Below are 14,975 nucleotides of genomic sequence, written 5' to 3'. Positions count from 1 at the left end.
ACATATCAAAAAGAGAATTTATTATTTTTTATCATCAAACCCACCATTCTCCCTGACTTCCTTATTCTGTTATAAGCACCACTTTAGGTTCACAACCTCAGAGTCATCCCTAACTCTTCACTCTCTCTCATCCCTATATATTTATCAGTTGCCAAGCTTTGTTGATTGACTCTCTTGCATCCATCCATCCATCCATCCATCCATCCATCCATCCATCCTCTTCTCTCTAGCTCAAGCTCTTATTTTCTCTGACCTGGATGATGGCAGGGGTCTTCTAGATGGTCTCCCTGAATCCAGTCTCTCTCTGACCCTTCCTCTGCACAGCTGAAAAAATGCCATTTCTAAAGCACAAGTTCTGACCAAGTCACTCCCCTGTTCAAAAAGCTCCAAAGGCTTTTTATTACTTTTAGGATCAAATGCAATTTCCTCTGTTTGGCATTTAAAGCCCTTCACAGTTTGGCTCAGACCTACCTATCCAGGCTTATTAAACATTATTTCCCTACATGCACTCTGCACTCAAGCCAAAGTAACTTACTCGCTGTTCCTTACAAACAACATTCTACATTTGGTCTACCATCTCTAAATTTGGACAGGTTATATCCTTGGCCAGGAATGCCTTCCTCTTCGTCACTTCTACCTTTCAGAATCCCTTCAAATCCCTGCTCAAAGATAGCTCCTACATGAGGCTTTTTTCTCATTTTTCCAGCCATGCTATTCATTAGGTTACTTTGTATTTACTTTATATTTTGTATTTGTGTGAGTATACATACATGTTACAGCTAGGTGGTGCAGTGGATAGAACGCTGGCCAGGCCTGGAGTCAAGAAGACTCATCTCTCTGTGTTCAAATCTGGCCCCAGACTCTTACTAGCTGTGTGACCCTGGGCAAGCCACTTAACCCTGTTTGCCTCAGTTTCCTCATCTGTAAAATGAGATGGAGAAGGAAATGGCAAACCACTCCAGCATCTCTGCCAAGAAAACCCCAAATGGTGTCACGAAGGGTCGGACATGACTGAAGCGACTGAACAACAACACACATGTATTGCCTCCTGATAGAATATAAGTAGCAGGGACTGCCTCATTTTTTGTATTTTTATCCTACACAAGTGCTTGGAATATATCAGGAGCTTAATAAACATCATAATAATATAATACATCATATACACACTATATCTATATCTATATCTATCTATCTATATATATGGGTATATATACATATATCCATATATATATATATATGGATATATATATATATATGTATATACAATAACCCAGCCCAGGTACTGGAATACATTAGGATCTTAATCATCATTATCATCATCATAAAAGCCAGTTGATAAATCGATTGATATGAAAATTATTCTTCAACTTTCTTGGTTAATAGTATTATCAACGATTCCCTTGAATTTCTTTATCTTCAAATTGCCTTAAATGAATACAATATTGGTAACAACCTAACATTGGTTAGAAAAAGGAATTGTTTAAGAATTTGATTAGTTTTGATTACATTAAATAGCTGTGGACATTAAACGCCTCTACATTTTCAATCTTTTAAGTATCTAAGGTCAGGAACATGAATAAATTAATAAATAAATATTTTCCTCAAGTCCCAAAAACAAGAGTTTGCTTAATTTTTAGTGTTTCGGTAGCCCAAAGGATTCTTTATTAGATTCAGTACCAAATTACTTAGGTTGGAAATTCATCCAAAAAGGGCAACATCTGGTTTTCATCTGTTCTCATGGGAACGAGAGAAGTGTTTTGACTGGAAAATAAGATATTGGGTAGTAAAACAAGGAGCATGATGTGAAAGCAAACAGCAGGTATGAAGACGTGATACATAGCCAAGGAAAAGAGCTTAAACCCAACATAAACTTCCAATTTTAGAATGTGAGAAACAATCCATTATCATCCATTATTTAAACAAATCCCCCAATGACACCTCAAATGTGCAAAGACAGTTCTCTTGCCCTTTTGTCCCCAAAATTTCCCCTGGGGAATGAAGAATCCTATTAACAAAAATAAGCATTTTAACCTAGAATTTTTAACAATCTACAGTGTCACAGTTCATTTTAGGGCTACAGATACCAAACATAAAAAGATACGCACACACAGATTGCTTTTTTTTTAGAATGAAACAGTAACTTACCTTTGCAGAGTCATGTTCAAAGAGCCTGTACAAGCCTTAATCTTGTTCTGGGCTTCAAGATGCGTCATTCCCTGAGCACTGATCCCATCAATGGTGAGAACCACATCTCCTATTTTCACATGGGCTTGGGATGCTTTACCGCCATCCTTTAACTGGAATAAACACATTGCAATACATTAGGTAGGAGTATCATTCTTCAACAAATTGAGAATAATCTAAAGAAGTAAGAAATTGTATTTACATGATTTAAGGCAAAGGAGGATAAATTACTGTCCTCTAGCATCCCAGTAAGAAACAAAAGCATCTGCAACAATAACCGAACCTAGGACAATTAATTATACCTTAAGACTTCAGCATGTGAGTCATATCACATTTAATAACCATAAAAACTTTTCAGAGAAAAGCTGCCTTAGTCTGCTACATAATAAAAGATAGTGAAATGACTAACAATAAACATGTTGTTGCCTTGAATCAGGCTTAGAAATGTACATGGAAAGTTCAGATTTTAGCAGAAGAAAAAAGAATTGTAAGGGAAATGTATTTTTCTTTTTGATGCTCTTATATAAATAATGAAAAATATTTCTTTAAACCATTAATTCCTAATCTGGGCTTTGTAAACTTGTTATTTTTTATTGTTGTTATTTTGAAAACTATTTCCATATAATTGGTTTCCTTTATAATCCTACGTATTATATTTTATACATTTAAAAACAATTTTGAAAAGGGCTTCCAGACAGCCAAAGTGACCCATGACAAAAAGGCTGAGGACCTCTGTTTCAAACACTTGTCTATTTATCTGAATTCAAAGGATAACATCTTGAGAGAGTGCTAGCATAATTCATGTTGATAACCACAATTCTGCTCAACACGTTAAAAGGAGTTTTGTTTTTTTTCCCATTGCTTGGGAACTTGAATTTTATTTTTGAGGTTGAGTGTTTCCTGTTCCAGGATCTCTCAGCAGGATGGGAAGGAAACTGTTGGTGGTGACTGCCAGAATTACTGGGCATCACAGGTCCTTAATTTCCAAACCCTTCTTCGCTTGCCCAATAAAATTTCGCTTGTGTTCATACTATTTAGTTTGATCTGCTTCCATTTTACTATTTCCTTGTGCCAAAAGAAGTGAACAAAAGTAATATCAAAATAAGGAGGATGAAAAACAATGTAACTTTCACAAAAAAAAACTGTAAGACATGAAAAATATCTGAGGCAAAAGAATAAAAATTTTAACAGTTTTGACATTTACACACATTAATAAGTCCCAATAAATAATTAATTGGTTTAGGAAGAAGCCATGAAGAAATAATAAAATGTATCCGTCATATTCTAAATTTTCTGTCAATATTCTAAATATTATTATAATATTTTATTAAAAGTGTGATTAATGATTTTTAGTTCAAAGAAAAAAGAAAATTTAAAAAAAGAACTCCTCAAGAAATCATATCCAGACCAAAACACCTTATTTGTGCACATGTTGTATCCTTCTAGAAGAATGTAAATTCTTAGGGCAGGGAGGGTATTATTTGTGCCTTTGTATCTAAACTCTTGTACACAGTAGGATGCATACTAAATGCTTGTGGTTAGAGGGCTTCTTCTAGGCCTTTTTACATTCAGGAGATACCAGCACATCCCTTTGAACTGTGCAAAGCCTTTGCTCTCACTTCATTCACATCGCCTCTGGATGTTCTCCTTTTTGAATCATACATTTATTACTGATCTCCTTTACATGCCTTCTTCCATGTAGGTCATTCTTACAAACACAGTACCCTACTTATACTCATAATATTTCTCTTAATTGACTTTTAAGTCACCCACAATGATTTTCTAGAGGTTGTGGTGATCTAATATTGTGTGTGTGTATGTGTTTCTTGTTAAAGATGGTTTTTTCTAAGTCAGGGACAATTTGAGACCATCATGAGTACTAAGAAGTCTCCCAAATTTCATCCATTTCATGTTCTCATATTCAACATGGGATCAACTCACTGTCTACCTTCAGTGCCTATCCCAGATATATAGCACAGTTCTTGCTATGGTGCTTGAAGGCCACACTAAGGAATTTTTATTTTATTTTTTATTCTACGAGTCATAGGGAGTCACTGAAACTTCTTCAGTTGGAAAGTGAGACAGTCAGATTTATGCTTCAGGAATATCAATTTGGCAAATATGTGAAGATTGGATTAGAGAGAGGAAGACCTGGAAGCAAGGAGACTAATTAGGGTGATTTCGCATTTAATAAATGCTTTTTCATTCACTCATTCATTCATTGCAAGTACTAAGTTAATGAACTGGTCTTCCAAATGCCTGCCACTGACTGAATATTGGGCATTTTTCATACATTTAGCTTCCTAGTATGCATTGTTAGGCTGATTTTTTTGCATATTCACTCATAGAACTAGCCATGTAGTGTTCTGGAGCCTCAGCAAAGAGATTAAGGAAGGAGAGGAATGCTCCAGAATAAATAAAATCTACTGTGAACTCCCAGGCAGCTGTGCCGTACATCAGCCAAGAGTGTTAGTAACTCTTAACTCGTAGCCTCCGTCACTCCAAATTAGACATCAACCAAAGGATGAAAGCAACACTGAGGAACCTAGGTGGCACAGAGGATAGGGCTCTGTGCTTGAAGTCAAGAAGATCTGAGTTCAAGGTCAGCCTCAGACACTGCCTAGCTATGTGAGTCTGGCAAGTCGCTTAACCTTTATCTGCCTTGGTTTTCCCAAGTGTAAAATGGTGGTGATATTATCAATGTACAAAGTGGAGCCTTGTATTTTCTTCACTTTTCAATTTTGTGACCATAAAAATGCTCTCTGCTATAGAAAGTAATTTACAGGGGCAGCTAAGTGGTAGAGTGAGTAGAGCACCGGCCCTGGAGTCTGGAGGACCTGAGTTCAAATCCGACCTCAGACACTTGACACATTTACTAGGTGTGTGACCTTGGGTAAGTCACTTATCCCTAATTGCCTTGCCTTCCCTCCTCAAAAAAAAAAAAATTTACAAAAGTCTGCCTGTCCCTTTCTCACATTTTTGTCAAGGGTTTTTTTTTTGAAGCACGAGTGGATCATTCTCAGAGATTTTGTAAAGATGAGAAAGTAGATTTATTGCTGTTGTCATGAGTGCCTTTTTTGGGTAGGAAGTACACTGTCTGGGATTTTTTCCAATTCTTTTGGTACCTTCCCTGCCCTAAAATATTTCATGAAATTATCCGTTGATAACTTTTAAGACTGACTCACCACAACTATAGATTTATTCAGTGTGTACTTGGTTTGGCAAAACTAACTAGTTCACATCTGTAGACAGACATGAGAAGATGAGCTGATTAATCTGTTTTACCCATTTAATCTTCTACTCTTTAGGAGCAAATACTGTCTAAGTCAGTGATTTACACCATTTAGGGAGAGGAAGAGAACCCATGCACGAGACTTGCATATCAAAATGAGATTTATGGAAGTTTATTCTTTGCAGTCATCTAGGACCTCTGGGGATAATTAAAGTCTTCCTATCTGCAGCTCAGAGTAGGCCTGCACAAGCTATCTGAGCTACTGCTTGCAGTATCAAACCAGTTCATGTGGATGCAGTAATAGAGAACGCTTCCCAGCTTTACCTTTTTATATAGGAAAAGTCATCAGTCAAGGATATTCCATCAGTTTTACTCATTTTCCAGAATTATGGGGCACTGACTGGTTAGAGAAGCAAGGTATTACTAGTTACCTCCTCTCCCAGATCTACACTTTGTAATCTTGGAAGAAGAGAGGAAAGACAGGGAGAAAAGGGTGGTGGAGGTGGACAGCATCTAATTCACTCAATGGTTTACCTTATGAACTTTTAGACTTGTTCTCATACATACAGGGGTCTGTTCTTGGCAAAATTCTGGGAAACATTTAACTGTCTGTTTCCCAGATCTCAGAGAATCCATCACACAGGTTGCCATTAACACACAGGGGACTTCATAGCAAAACAAAGAACAAAGATGTCATCAAGCTTGTTCATGGACTGAATTTCTGACTTGACTCAATTCTCTTGAGCAGGTCTCTAGACATTAGAGTATGGCTAGATGATCAAAGAGTTCTCCTTGTTTCCCAGTATATGATGTGCATATGACAGACATGGGGACTTTGAAGGTAATAAATGGGAACCTCAATTCCTAGAATTATTTGTTGTCTATTCAGCAAATGTACATTGCTAAGGTATGGCATACATACTATAAATGCGGATCTTGGTTTATCACCATCAAACAGAGATAAGTCATCTCACTGAAGAAACCACTTTGGAACAGGAGGGTAGTACTAAGCAAGCTCAAGACAGATGATCTCAAGAGAAACTTCCAGCTATATATGGGAAGAGACCTCAGCTTACAATGTCTGCTGCTCAAAAGCAAGAGCATGGCTGAACCTCTATTTGCTGTCCTCCTCCTGGCAAGCTTCTTTTGTGAATATTCTTAGGATAACATGAATTAATAGAGTCTTAAGCCAAACTTCCACAGACTTGTTTTTGTCTCCACCGTTTTTTCTCTTTTATAATTCTATAACATAATTTATAAATACATATTTAAATATGTATATTTTATAATTCCATTACATAATTATAATTTCTAAAGTGATACTATTAATATCTTCAGAAATTCCACTCTGTAGCATTTTACAAATGAATTTGTATTCTAAAATGGAGTTCCTTTGGCTGTCCATTCTCTCCTCTTGGCAAGGAGAAAAAATGTGACTGACTAAGACAGTATCCTGGACTCTTCTGGTCTCCTTTTTGTCGCAACTATTGTATGTTGGCAAAACTTCAGTAGGAAACAGTGAAAATTAAGTTCAATATCTATTGTTTTCAATTTCTGATTTTTTTTGAACATCAATGGCTTATTTGAATAGGTCAAATTAGAGGTGTTAAAACTGTCCAGCATCTTCTTTCCATCAATAACCTTTGTTCTAATTTGATGTTGGATTTTCACTTCTACTCTAATCAGATAGTGGTCTAAATGCACAAAGAAATGATTCTTATAGATCCCCTAAAGTAATTTCCTATCTTAAGATATAGTCTGTGTGTGAGTGTGTGTGTGTGTGTGTGTGTGTGTGTGTGTGTGTGAGAGAGAGAGAGAGAGAGAGAGAGAGAGAGAGAGAGAGGAAGATTAAGCTCTACTAGGTATTCAGGATGATTATTGCATCACACTGATTATACGGTCTAGATTCCAGTAAAGCTGGTTTTCTTGCTGTGCCTCACACGAAACATTGTGTCTTGCCTGTTGGCCTATGTCTCTCATGCCTAGAATGCCCTCTCTCTTCATCTCTGCCTTTTAGAATTCCTAGTTTCTTTTAAAGTTCAGTTCAAATTCCACCTTCTACAGGACTTTCCTGATCCCCCAAGATGTGAATGCCCTCCATCCTCCAACTCACCCTTGCATTTATTTTACATAGACCTACATAGGTACATGTCTACCCAGAGAGACTATAAGCTCCTTGAGGACAATGATTGTTTTATTCCAGTACCTCCAGTGTATCAATTGAGGAATGGCTAAACAACTTATGGTATATGATTGTTATGGAATGCTATGTGCTGTATGAAATGAGGAAATGAGCAGAACTAGGAGAACCAAGTACACAGAAATAGCAATACTGTAATGATGATCAACTGTGAAAGACTTAGCAACTCAAAAAATGATCCATATCCATTCCAAAGGACTCATGATGAAAAAAAAAATGCTATCCACCTCCAGAGAAAGAACGGAAGGACTCTTGAGTACAGATTGAGGCATATTTTTTCTCTTTAATTTTTCTTGACTGTTTTTGGAGGGGGCAACATGGCTAACTAATGTGGAAATGTGTTTTGTATGACGTCATATATAATGGGTATCATATTGCTTGCTTTCTCAACTGGTTAGGGAGGGGTTGGAGGGAGAGAATTTAGAAATGAAAATAAAAAATTTTTAAATTAAAAAAAGGAATATGTCTCTCAAAAAGATAGCCCAATCCCACTTAGTAATGTATTCCAATGTTTTAAAACACTTGTTAGGGAAAGCTCCTTAACTATATCTAACCAAGATGCCTCCTGAATCAATTAAGTGCTCACTTTCCGCATCCTTGGCAAAAATGGAAACAAGCCTGGCACTTAGATTCCCCTCAACCTGCTGGTGCTGAACTATTTTTAGCCTTTCCTCTTATGAAGTATTTCCCAACACTTTAGTCATTTCCATTTCTCCATACACAAAGTTTTCCACTTGCCACAAAAAATTGAAGCATATAATATTGGACAATAATAAAACCCTGGACCAATGGTAATAAAAAAAAATAAATAGTGGAAGCTGCTGTGTTCACAGGAAAAAAGCGTGATGCGCATCCTGAAAATTTAAGAAATTATTGGTGTTGCTGCTAGACTATAAAGTTAAAGGGCACCCACCTCCTTTCTGTTAATAACCCATAAACATACCTTGCAAAGGATTTACCTAGGTATTTATTGGGAAGTATCTCCAGTTTCAAAAAATATCTCAAAATTTTTAATGTGTTTTTGCAAAAAGAAAACATAAAGAATCTCACAAATGTTACTACTGGCTCCATTTACCCACAGGAAGAATCTCCTCATCCAACCATTGGAGCACAGAAAGAAAAATCCATTTCCATTTTCCTAATTGGGTACTAGACAGAATATAAATTCTTAACAGTTTAGGAAAGACAGTGAGGTCACCATTTATTCACAGAACTCATTTTTTACTCAGTTTTGCAAGTTCGAATAGAATGCATTTGTTTGAAGTAGCTACAATTTTCTGTCATCAATATGTCCAATACATATTATATGGCACCCAGTAACTGTGCATATATTTTATAAATGCAAAATACGTAGGAAAGCAGCTGTACAAGGAGGCTACTGGGTCAAGCTGAGCATAAATCATACTAATTACTAACATAAATGCTTCTCTCTTTTCCTCCTAGTAGAGTACGCCAGCTTTCCACTGAATCAAATACAGTGGTACTTTTTAAAAACCATGAGTTACTGTATTCAATCTTCTCTCTAACCTGCATGTGTATACAACCATCCATGATTTCTTCTTGGCACATGGTAGGACATCAACAGGGCCCCCCCAGGCAAATAAGGAATTTGGTATAGTTTGTCTCTAAAGTGAATTTGCTCCTAATTTCCGTTTGTTGTACGCTTCACACCCCTCTCCCCATGAAACTCTTCACTTTCACGTACCCATGTAATCTTTGAGCAAAATGTCTCTGTTATCTCAAAAAACAAAGGCAAGGCAACAAGCATTTAGTAGGCACTTACTATGTACCCGGCACTACGCACACAGAATATGGTTTCAGCCATTTATAAATCAATTAAACCTAATTCACACCAACTTCGCCTTTAAGATATCTACATTTAAACTCTCTAGTCAAACCAAGTTCAGTCCAAAGTCATTGTTATAATATGAACTTTTGCCATCATCCCATAAGCAGACAAATACAATTGCCTGGAATTATTACCATACCTGGAGTCAGGAGTAGCAAGAGGAATGCACCATGTCAAGAACTTCAGGTGGGGATAGGTAGGATGGGAGAAGGGCGAGATGATTGTCAAGGAGCAGAGAGTATGAGGAGAAGCCCAGGAACTCTCACTCATGATGGGAAAAGGAGAAAACAGACTATTGGGAAATTACTGTCTCAACACATGAAGGTGTGTATATGTGATGAAGATGAAGCTTTATTATGTGTATATACATAACATATATAAAATAGTGTGTGTGTGTGCAGACAGATAGATAGATAGCTTACTATATCAAACAGATTATAGATACTGGAAAACTCTATAGACCAGAGAAGCTGGCTTTATTGTTATTCCTCACACAAAATATTCCATCTCTTGCCCCTTGGCCTCTCTGTCTCCCATGCTTGGAATGCCTTCTCTCTTTATCTCTGCCTCTTAGAATCCTTTTTTGATGTTGTTGTTGTTCAGTTGTTTCAGACTCTTTGTGACCCCATTTAGGGTTTTCTTGGCAAAGATAATGGAGTAGTTTGCTATCTCCTTCTCCAGCTTATTTTATAGATGAGGAGAAGTAAGGCAAACAGGGTTAAGTGACTCGCCCAGGGTCATACAGCTAGCAAGTGTCTGAGGCCAGATAGGAACTCAGGAAGATGAGTCTTCCTGACTCCAGGCCCAGAGCTCTATCCACTAAGCCACCTAGTTCTGCCACCCTCCATCCCTCGCCTTAGAATCTCTAGTTTCAAAATTCAGTTCAAATGCCACCTTCTGCAGAAGGGCTTTCCTGATCCCAAGATGTGAATGCCTTCCCCCATCCAAACATCCAAATTACTCTTGTATTTACTTTACATAGACCTACATAGGTACATGTTGTCTACCCAGAGACCATAAGCTCCTTAAGGATGGTGACTGTTTTATTCTGGTATCTCCAATATCTCTACCACATAGGGTAAGCGCTTAACAAATGTTTCTGTATTGATAAGTGATAACTTTAATAAGGAATTGGTTATACTAGTTAACAGTATGGTCACACATGTGAAGGCACCATGGCCCCGTGAATAGAGAGCTTCTGCAGCCAGGAAGAGCTAGAACCAGCCTCTAACCCAAGTAGAACCTTGGACAGGTCCCTGAATCTCTCGGCGTCCCAAGCAACTCTAAGGAAGGTAGAAAAGGTGCATATCTGCACTGCCTCAGGCACTCACGACCGGCCGGTGGAATCCTTAACCTCTCTCAGCCTCAGTTTCCTCATCTGTAAAGTGGAGATAATAATAGTATCTACTTCACAGGGCTGTTGTGAAGATCAAATAGAATAATCTGTGAAAGCCTTCTGCACACCTTCTTAGAGCGTCATGTATATACTAGTTACAATTAATGTTATTAGTAATTATTATTGGAGGGGGCTAATCATCAAGGAATTCCTGATACCAGTGAAATAATAGGACCACTCCTCATCCCTATCTGATACCATCCCTCATTCCTAACTTTATAATTTTTGCCTGATGATAACAAAGTATACAGTGATTACGCCCTCCATCATATCACACTAACCTTGTTGATGAATTTTTTTATTATGAATTTTTAGAGGCAGCAAGGTAGGCAGTGGACAGAACACTGGGCCTGGAGTCAGGAAGACCTGCGTTCAAATCCAGCTTCAGACACATATTAGCTATGTGACCCTGGTCGAGTCACTTAGCCTCCGCCTCAGTTTCCTCAACCATAATATACTATCAGCCATGACTGTTGTGAGAATCAAATGAGATAATATTTTTAAAATGTTTAGCACATAATAGTGTCGGGCACCTAATAAGTACTGTCTCAGTGCTAGCTATTACTATTGTGACTATTGTCAGTCTATTGGATCTCAACATTAAATTGGGCACATAGGCTCACCCTCCATACAAATTTGCTGCTGGAAGACTCCGAGTTAGTTCCTCATAACACTCAAAGCTAGAGGGAAAACTGACTGTACTCCTTTGTAAAATAACAAGGGAAGCATTAATGTCCAAAAATATTGCACCACTTAGATCTGAGCTTCTAAAAAAAACCCCACTGGATAGAGGCTATAACTCATCTACAGAGACAGCAAGAGTTCATGAACCAGCAGCTGCTGAGGGTCATCAACTGTGACGCCAGCTTTCTTCTACAGCCTGCCTACACACAGAAGACTTCAAAATCTCACCTGTAAAATGGACACAATTTCGTGGTTTTAGCTTTTAAAAAAAAATCAAAACTAAGAACAACATAAATCAATTTCAAGAAGTTTAGCAATCCCTCAGAGACTTCATTAAAACTGATACTAAAATCTCATCAATCTGTCACATGCGTTTAAGCTATATTTCTCAGAATCACGTTATTTTGTGAATATTATGGGATCTTAGAAATCATTTAGTGCTAAGAAGCTCAATTTTAAAAATTATTTATATCTTCTGTTTTCATATTTACTTTATTTCCAAAAATATCTTGCTCAGTCCTTCCCCACCCAGAAAAAAAACAAAGAATAAAAAAGAGAAAAAAAAGCAATTCAGCAAAACTAACCGATATATTCATTGAGTCTGAAAATATATGCAATATTTGTTGCTGAGTCATTTTTCAGTCTTGTCTGACTCTTTGTGACCCCATCTGCAGTTTTCTTAGCAAAGATACTGGAGTGGTTTGTCATTTCCTTCACCTGCTCATTTTACAGATGAAGAAACTGAGGCAAACAAGGTTAAGTGACTTGCCCAGAGTCACACAACTAATAAGTGTCTGAGGTTGGATTTGAGACTTCCTGACTCCAGGCCCTGTGTTCTAATCACTGCACCACCTCACTGCTTCATATGCAATATTATACACCCATAAAATAATCCTCACCTCTGAAAAGGGAAGGTTATCATAGCATCACAGATTTAGATCTGGAAGGGCCTTAAAGGTCATTAAGCCCCAAATTTACAGATATGGAAACAAACACAGAGGTGAAATTATTTGCCCAGGGTCACACAAGTAATGTCTGAGGCAAGATTTGAACTCAGCTCTTTCTGACCCCAAGTCCACTTGCCATGCTTCATTTTCTCATCTCTTCACTGGGGCCAAGCTTGGTCACTATAATTGTACAGCATTCAGTCTTATTCTTCTTTAACCACATTACTCATAATAACCCTGAGAGATAAGTAGTAGTGATGAAGAGACTGGGACCCAGAGAGGCCTCATGGTGAGTTAATGGAAAATCTGGGCACAGAATCTAACTGTTCCACTTCCTGGCCAGGTGATATCTTCTTGCCTCAATTAAACACAGACAGAGGGTAGATATGTAGATCTAAAACAGAGGAAACAAGGAACTAGGTTGGAACTGGGGAGAGAGGGTGGGAAGAGGTAATTTGCAGGGAAAGAAAAGGAACCAGTGAAGGGCCTGGCCTTTCCCTCATCAGAATGTTGTCTCCTCTGACAGCTCCCAAAGAAAATACCTGGTGAAACTTTCCTTCCCCTAGATATCTGATGCCCAGCTGATGGACATGTTAATAACAACTTCTTCTGATGCATTTTGTCATTTGATCACACTCAAAGCAGATGGTGGAAGCTTAGATTCTTCGTGATATTGAGTCAACTGAAAAAAGTGTTTTTTAACTGCAACAACTTACCAAAAAAAAGAAAAAAAATGCAAGGGCTGGGAAATTATAATGGCCAGTTGTTGTTCAGTTGTTTTTCAGTCGTGTCTGACTCTTCATGACCCCTTTTGGGTTTTTCTTGGCAAAGATACTGGAGTGATTTGCCATTTCCTTCTCCAGCTCATTTTACAGATAAGGAAACTGAGGCAAAGAGGGTTAAGTGACTTGCACAGGGTCACACAGTTAGTAAGTGTCTTAGGCCAGATTTGACCTCAGGTCTTTCTGAGTCCAGGCAGGGTACTCTATCCACTGCACCACCTAGATGCCAAGCTTGACCCCAAAGAAGAGATGGGAGATTGTGCCTCCTTCCCTTCTTTTCAAAGATGGGGACTATGGGCACTGTGGGGTCCTGATTGGTGAAAGCCATAACAAGGCCACAGTGACCAGTATAAGGTCTTGTGTGTCTGGAAATCTGTCCAACAGCACTGGCCTTGACGCCTGGAGTTCTGGACTCAAGCCCAATACTAAGCAGTAAATCAAGCCATTAGCTAAACCATGATTATATACATAATGAAGCTCTATGGCTCCTCCTCTTTTTGTTTGATTTCTATAATTACCATTGGGGCTTTTGGTGGGGAAGGGTTTGGAGGAATCCACTGAATCATCTGGCTGCTGACCCAGACTGAAGATTGTTAAACTCTTGGCAGGGATCCATCATTCTGCCCTTATTGTAAGTAACCCATGTGATTAAGTAAACTTCTCTTATAATCATACTGGAGCTCCAGGCCTCCCTCTTCGGTATCAAACTTGCCCCACTGTTGAGGAGAATGGGGGATCATGAATATCCCTTTTCGAGGGAATTCCAAACCCTACAGGCCCCCACCCAAGAGTGCACATTATGTAGGATATGTGTTGTTTAGTTTGAATGATCTCAGTTTTTCCCCCTCTTTTTAAATTTTTTTAAGTAAATGTAGATTCTATGGGAGGGAATAGAGAGGGGATATATTGGGAAAAGGAGGTGATATAATAACAAAATATATCAATTTCAATTTTTTAAAAAAAGGTTTAACTTTACCTCTGGATTCTGTCACCATTATTCTAAGGATAGGCTACTCTATAATGGAAACTTTAAATAAGCAAATGCAAAAGAGGAATGCCCTTGTTCCCAAAAACAAGAGAGCCACTCGTTCCCTATCTTGGTCTTCTGGCCTATTCACTAGAGCCACAAATATCTGGGTGACTCAAATTCATCACCCTCTTCTCTTCTGAGTAGCTCGATTTCCCCAGCTATAATGCAATGACATGTAAATAATACAGAACCTGGAAGCATGATCAGAGGAAAAGGGCCCAGAACTTGGAGCCTGAAAACCTAGGTCCAAATGCTGGCTCTGCCATTGACTACTAGCATGACCTTGAGCAGGTCACTGAACCTTTCGGGGCCTCAGTTATAAAATGAGAAAGTTGGCCCAGATGGCCCTCCAGCTCTCCACTTATAGTTCTATGATCTAAATACTGGCAGGTCTAAGGGAGGATATGGGGATGTCAGTTATAATACTTAGAGTAGCCTTCTCATGAGCTTATTATTATCAGTAATTACTGATTAATTATACTTACTGTGTGACCCTGTGCAAGTCACTTAACCCTGTCTGCCTCAGTTTCCTCACCTGTAAAATGAGCTAGAGAAGGAAATGACAAACCGCTCCAGTATCTTTGCCAAGAAAAACTAAAAAGGGGTCATAAAGAGTCAGACACAACTGAAAAACAATGAAACAATAACATTATGATGAAATAACGTTTATA

The 14,975-nt window shown here is 38.2% G+C and overlaps 1 protein-coding gene across 4 annotated transcripts in view; it reads right to left on the bottom strand.

The window, feature by feature from the left end:
- The window catches only part of LOC118854471 (PDZ and LIM domain protein 5-like), a 133,921-nt gene that overhangs the window by 68,613 nt on the left and 50,333 nt on the right, over positions 1-14,975 (bottom strand). For all 4 annotated transcript variants that reach the window (XM_036764832.1, XM_036764836.1, XM_036764834.1 and 1 more), the window contains exon 3: positions 2,146-2,297. In XM_036764832.1, coding sequence (XP_036620727.1) covers positions 2,146-2,297 — 152 coding nt within the window. The remainder of the gene's footprint in view (positions 1-2,145; positions 2,298-14,975) is intronic.

This window comes from Trichosurus vulpecula, chromosome 6 (genome assembly GCF_011100635.1).
Source record: "Trichosurus vulpecula isolate mTriVul1 chromosome 6, mTriVul1.pri, whole genome shotgun sequence".
NCBI lineage: Eukaryota > Metazoa > Chordata > Mammalia > Diprotodontia > Phalangeridae > Trichosurus > Trichosurus vulpecula.
The sequence above is the reverse complement of the archived record's forward strand: the minus strand, read 5'-3'. Positions and strand labels throughout refer to the sequence as shown.